The following is a 6,685-nucleotide window of genomic DNA, read 5'->3' as shown; positions in this document are numbered from 1 at the left end:
GATTTTCGTTTGTATTATGTTTTGTTTGTTTATATTGTATGTATGTTAGTTTGGTGATCTGTTTGGTTACCTTCAGCGACAACATTGTTTTTTTTTTCTCTATCTTTATGAATTTATCGTTAAGATATATGTAGATACGCATAACGACAGTCGATCTGAGGATATCGCACAGGATAACACGAAAAGAAACATGTAATATTTTGTTTGTTTGTTTGTTTGTTTGGTTTTTTTTTCGTGAATTTCATGTAATCAATTTTCACACAAAAAAATAATAGTGGGGTTCTTTAGCAAATTACAAACAAGATGTTTTGCAGCTCAAAATAAAACGACAATGTTCAACTTATTTCGTTAGTTCTTGATTAAGAGGTTTTATTATTATTTTTTAAAGGGGGCGCATAACTTTCTGCATGGCTACGGTCTTAAAATCTGACAGTTTTAAATTAAATGTATAAAAAAACAATCAATGTCCGTTGATAAAGTGTCGAAGTGTCGGACCAATGATGTGTCGGAAGAATGGGAAGCGAGCCAATAAGGTGTCGAAAGGAAGAGATTTCGGTAAGATGTCGGCATTGATAAGTTTACCATTGTAGGTGAATGTAGAAATACTGCGATTAAAACGTGAATGGAAACTTTATATGCATGTGAAATTCTTGTAATTTTCTAGTGAAACCTAAGGCACATGAATATCATGAGAATTTAATTTTTGTCATAGTATAAAGTTTTCAGTTCTCGAAAGTCGTTATTCATGATTTTAGCATTCTCCCAAAATTACAACAGGAAAATCGTCCTTCAAATTGACTCTGAATACCGATCTAGAAATGTAATTTGAAACTATTTAGTCTGTTTATGGAATTGTATGTCTGTGATAATCAATAATCGACAATACTAATTTTTATTCATTGTTTCATAACTATATACAAGTACAAATGCAAAAGATATGTCCGCAGTTTTAGGGTTTAAATGTCCCTTAAGACCTAAACTGACCATTATTTTATGCAAACGGTATGTTCGCTACTCGCGGTGTGATGCGTAAATGAGGAAGCGATTGTAAGTCTGCTTTGGTGATTAAACTGACACGTAAAAAGAAAAAAAAACTTCATTCCCTCTAAATCAAAAATGTCTAAAGTGTTAAAATGCCCAGTCTAATGTTTAGTTTATGTAAGCTGTGTACACGTAGGACTAGACAAACAGCGGTACACCAAAAAAATGATAGTCAGTATAAAATACGATTGAAGAGGAAAGTTTAACATTTACTTCATGTATTTTATTTCAATATTTTGAATTTTTTTGACGCTCCTTGTATCTCCTTTTGACAATCTCTTGTTCTAGCTTCTCTTTAATCCGTATCCCCCTGAAAAATTAGTATGAAATGTCAATTATTAGGATACTTGATTTTTAGAAGGATCGAAAATGTCTTACTTGCATGCACATATTTGTATTAATCAATAAAAGCGGAATAAATAAACATTCACAAGAACGTGGCGAAAGAGTACATGTGTCAACTGTTTACATGTACTAGTAAATCTATGCACATGTAGTACGAATCTATGAAAGAAAGCTAAAAAAGTAAGCAGCGGTTGTATTTAAGTAGCAGTCTTCATAAAAATCAGACATGAGACGATGCATGCATGTCAAAAACCCACTGAATTCAATTTTATATATTGTTCAGAAACAGTTACTGATCACATAACAAGTCTTAGTTTTTCATTTGGTTCACCTGAATATAGCTGAAATATTGCTGGTCGGGCGTTAAACCCCAACAAACAAACAAATCATTTGGTTGTTGCGCTTTTGAGATAAAATTTATATCGATTGTACATGAAATCAGCACTTTGTAGGAGTTATCTTTCTTGGTTTGTTTTTTTTTGTTTGATTTAAGTGCGAAGTTGAAGTGTAGTTTTCTCAAAAGTACACATCTAAATACAGAAAGGACTATTGTCACATAAAAATATAGCCTATGTAGACAAAAAAAACATCGGTTTTACTACACCATGAATCACTTTACAATGGGCAGTGTCTGAATTTTATATGGACTGGTACTTTACATGTAAATGTATCTATGGTACAAATTTGTCTTGGCCATAATTAAATGATTGAATGACCTATGAGGTGGTGGTAGGTTAGAGAGGCATTTTGTGGATTGGACACCCCCCCAACCTTATTGTGAAACTATATTAGTGCTTAATGTTGCATAAGAGAGTAAATGATCGCCTGGAACCCCTTTAGAAAATTTCATAATGCGTCCCTGTGATGCTACATGTATAACCCGTTTTATGATATATGTAATTAGTGATACTAACTTGACCTGGTACCACGTGAATATTAGTATTAGTGGTATCGTCAGTCCCAAGACAATGACGTAAAATATCCAAGTCACACTCCTTTTCTTCTTCTCTGCAATTACATTGACTTTCATGTGATAAATATGAAACTGTTTTAAAATCTACGTAATTCAGAGTTACATAGTAAATCAATTTTGACCTCGGTTATGGAACATCTTTGGTAAGAGTAATAAAGGTACTAAGATTCGAGCGGAAATAAAAAAAAATACATGTATACTTCAAAAAGGGGGTTGGATTTTTGCTGTATTTTCCCCTTTTTTCCCCCTTGTAATTATATAATGTTAGGAACAAGTCTCGTTCGAGATTTTTCTACAAGTATCTGGTTAGGTGTAACGATCCTAATTATATTCTTATATATCAAGACCGATTGTACCCTTAAACGGATATTTTGCGGTATTGATGACTACCCACGGGTTTATAAACACTGATGAACCAGTATCATCATTATTATTATTTAAAACTGTTTACTTTTATCCGATGGCTGTGTTTATTCATAAAATCTAAAGTAGACTGTTTCAGTGGGTTGACTATATAATAGACAATAGAGCCACACATATCATTATATGAAATTCATAATAGCTCGCAATTGAATACGTGCTTTTGTGATATTACACAAAGGTATGATTAAAGAAACCATATAATAGTGGATATCTTAATTTAATCAATAAATATTTACATATTTCTTATAATCATGTGTTGACACATATTAAAATTGAATTGGCTACTGTGTGGAGGTTGGGGATACAGTGGCAGATCCCACCGCAAATTTATTCGCAATTTTTTTTGACTTCGTGCAAATTTTGTGGAGAAATGGTTAAATGTAAGTATATACCCCCGTTTATAAATTTCTGGGTCCGCCTCTGGGAGATATTTAGATGTATGTTTTGTTTGAAAATATGTATTCAGCACTAGCTAACCTGTCTTCAACTATCGATTGTAAATACATATGACAAAGGTTTTTATTTCAATTTGTATGTACATTTGTCATTAAAATTAAAAAAAAAAAAATACAGCATATCAGAGGCGTCATTAATACCTGTTTGTTCTTCCGGTTGTGCTAACTTCGTTCTGGATGTACTGGACATTGGAAACGGTATATCGTCATTTTTTTCTAAAATAAAAAGGGTTAGATGGTTTTTTTGTTTTGTTTTGTTTTGTTTTGTTTTTAATTATCTTTAAAGGCTGACGTGAATGTTTCAAGATTTTAAATCAATTGTTCGCAAGCTTGATAATTCATTATAACTGATCGATGAACATCAGGCGGCAAATTTGTTTAGGGGCTTTTGTTTTTATTGTTTTTTTTTTTTTTTTCTTTCTGCATTCAGGTTTTAATCATTTCTTTGCTTTGCTAGTTAGGTTTTTGTCATATTAAAGAATCAGATATATTGTCGAATGGGAGGACACTCGTCCAACTCGATGATCCCAGCTTATACCTGTATAATGGTATGGACAAACCTGATAACATTTCCATTTGGATTATCTTAGGGCAGTCTTTTTGTTTCTTTGTCTATGTTTTGTTTTGTCTTGTTTCTTTGTTTTTTGTTTTGTTCGTTTCTTTGTTTTGTTTTATTTTGTTTTTGTTTTTGTGTTTCTGTTTTTGTGCAAGAAGGAAAAACGTATATATTATATCACACAAAAATCACTTTTACTGGGAATCGTTTGTGTAATAATCAGAAGGTGTACCTTGAAAACGTGTTGTGTGCTCTGAATGGCTTATCAGGTTGTCTAATGATCCAAATACTGTAGTAATATCAGAACTATTGCCTGAAAAAAAAAATTCAAAAACGTAGGCATTACGTATTTTCTGCACCTTCTTCAATAAAAAAGAAGAAATCCACCTCGTTTGGTTTGATAAGTTTCTGACTATCAGTGGTACTATTCAAAGGGATTTAACTCTAGTCTTCCAATTTCAATGTAATCGTAAAAGTACTAAAATTATTAGCTTAAAAAAAAACTCGGATAGTCCGCCACATCATACTCTATGGAAGTCTATTTCTGTCATCGTGATAAGTGAAAGTCGCGAAAGATTATCTCGAAAAGTAGTGATAATTGGGATATTTTGTCGACATAAATGACAGTTTCATCTCAAAAAGTCACAATTATTTTTCGTGATAGTTAAGATAATTATGTCGACGGTCCGATGTAATTACATGAATTATCGCGATTTTAAGGGAACCGACGACAACTTGTGCCTTTGACATAAAATATTATATAAAATGCCAACTAGTGTCAACAACAAAACATGTGAACAAAAATGGTGCTCTCTTTGAAGTGGACCATACAGTAAAATTCAACAAGTTGATTCAACTTAACTTCTTATCCTCACAAAATTTAACGGAAATACTACGAGCATAGATTTCCAAATCTACACAAATCTTTATTTACTAACGGACATCAATTTCAACTTGACTAATTCAGAGCAAGATTAGAACAGATTTATTTAAAGAATCATTAAATTTTTATTTCTGAAGACTATTTTGATTGAACTATGAACTATAATTAATACTTACGTATTGTGTTAGCTAAGGTAATATTTGTAAAGTTGCCTCTTACTTTAAGAGCAAGAAAGAGCGTAGTTATAAATATCAAACATGTGAAGTTTTTCATCCTCTATCAGCTTTCTCTATCGCCATTGTTATTCTCTACTTCTTTGCCATTGTTTCTAATATTTTAAATGTCTTTTGTGTTTGTATATTTCACAATAAAAGTTCCACAAATTGACGGTATAGTGTTCACTTTGTTTACGGTGACATGCGAGTCTTTTGATTCGATCTAATAACGACGTGCTTTATTATTCAAATACATTATTTGTTCAAATCGCCGTGGAGCTCGTTAGCGCTTACTTTTAAACAAATTTAAAATTTGTTCCCCTTTTATATAAACCATGCATGGTGTGTTAAAAGGACGGAATTTAAATCTTTTTATTATAAAATCTAAACAAGGATTGAAAAAAGCATGTTGTAGTTTTACTTTTCAATACTTTCATATTTCATTTAAATCATTTTTAGTTTTGTATCGTTCAAAGTATAGTATGGGCTCAATGTATTTTCGATTTTGAAGCAGGTTTTTGTGATTATTAGCAATTTAAGAAAGTTAAAACTCATGTGAATGTTTACAACATTGTAATGACAAATTGACATCAGTAAAAATGGACTGTCGGTCGGGTTACTCAACTTCAGTATACTGTTCACATCTTGGTACAGTTAAAAGTTTAATTTTGCACAATACAGTTGCATACAGACGGTCTGTTTCATACACAAAAATGACCCCGTTCAATTTTGCAAAAACATGTTCGGTAAATATCAAATTAGGTCTTGTCAAATCAGTAACTATAGAACGCCATAGCTGTCTTGTTGATCTTAAGATGGTGAAAGCGATATTTGGTAAATTTGTGCTTAACTCGGAATATCTACTAGTTCTGCGCATGAAGAATGCACCAAAAATTGAGGGTGAAATTTCCAGTTTTGAGAGCAAAATGTTATTTTTCTGTGGAATTTTGCTATTGCTGATGCATAGACAGATATGATTCAAAATGTTTTGAAAAGGGATGGCTCCTGGAAAAAAGGAAGTTCTGGGCTATTATTTGCCAAAAGTCATGAAATTAATACACTTTTCTCAAGCAAGAATGAGCCCAACGCCGGAGCCGCTTCATGGAAACGCCAATGCACACACGCGTACAATATAATACGACATGAGCAAATTGGTGTTTGTTTTCAGAAATGCAGAGCATATTTACCCTCATGGTGTATTTGTACTTGCATGAGTTTTAGATAGACTGAAACTGGTTTTCCCAATATAAACTGTTTAATGAAAATTAGTTGTTCGAATCATTAGCCATTTCAAAATGTGGTACATTCTGTACATGTAGATACTTTGCCAGGGCTATTTCTTGAGAGCAAAATTTTTGACTCAATTCAAAGTCATAATATGATTGGAAGTAATCATTTTAAAGAAGATTTCTTAAAAATGCGGGTGTGGTTCATTTACTGGACCAATTAATACAATGTAAATCACAAGCCTATGACCGAGGAACTGATAATGTGTGGTTTCGGTGAAACAATTTTGTACTGGTACATGTATAAGCTGGCTTATACATGAATGAGTCGGTATCTTCACGAGAGTCAACAAAAGTCGAGAACTCAATACACGGCATCTGATTACTAATTCTTCTTGTTAAAAAAAACAACACACATTTCAATGGATAGCAGTTTTTCTTTACTAAAAAGAAGTAAATTTGTATAACGGTTGTGTACGTAGGAAGCGGGCAAACTAAAACAGGCTGCGCTTCTCTTCGACGTACCCTATCAACTCTTTTATCCGCTCTGGATACTAAGGAAATGCCA

The 6,685-nt window shown here is 32.5% G+C and overlaps 1 protein-coding gene across 1 annotated transcript; it reads right to left on the bottom strand.

Annotated features, from left to right (window-relative positions):
- Positions 1–1,242: 1,242 nt before the first annotated feature.
- LOC148605757 (uncharacterized) lies at positions 1,243–5,159 on the bottom strand. Its single transcript, XM_088550505.1, has 5 exons — positions 4,853–5,159; positions 4,026–4,106; positions 3,379–3,453; positions 2,301–2,394; positions 1,243–1,351 (listed from the first exon to the last, which is right to left on the bottom strand). The coding sequence occupies exons 1-5, from the start codon at positions 4,947–4,949 to the stop codon at positions 1,270–1,272; spliced, it is 429 nt and encodes a 142-aa protein (XP_088406631.1). The 5' UTR covers positions 4,950–5,159; the 3' UTR covers positions 1,243–1,269.
- Between the last annotated feature and the right edge of the window lie 1,526 nt (positions 5,160–6,685).

The sequence above is a fragment of the Perna viridis genome, chromosome 10 (assembly GCF_037379345.1).
Source record: "Perna viridis isolate PV_CMFRI_1.1 ecotype Kerala chromosome 10, ASM3737934v1, whole genome shotgun sequence".
In the NCBI taxonomy this organism is placed as follows: Eukaryota; Metazoa; Mollusca; class Bivalvia; order Mytilida; family Mytilidae; genus Perna; species Perna viridis.
This window is presented reverse-complemented; position numbering and strand designations above follow the sequence as displayed.

Excerpts from the sequence above, each read along its gene's own strand:
- LOC148605757 (XM_088550505.1), bottom strand. The coding sequence starts at position 4,949 with ATGAAAAACTTCACATGTTTGATATTTATAACTACGCTCTTTCTTGCT. Across the intron at positions 3,454-4,025 it reads GCACACAACACGTTTTCAAG|AAAAAAATGACGATATACCG; the intron begins GTACACCTTCTG and ends TTTTTATTTTAG. Across the intron at positions 2,395-3,378 it reads ACAACCGGAAGAACAAACAG|AGAAGAAGAAAAGGAGTGTG; the intron begins GTATTAATGACG and ends ATGTAATTGCAG.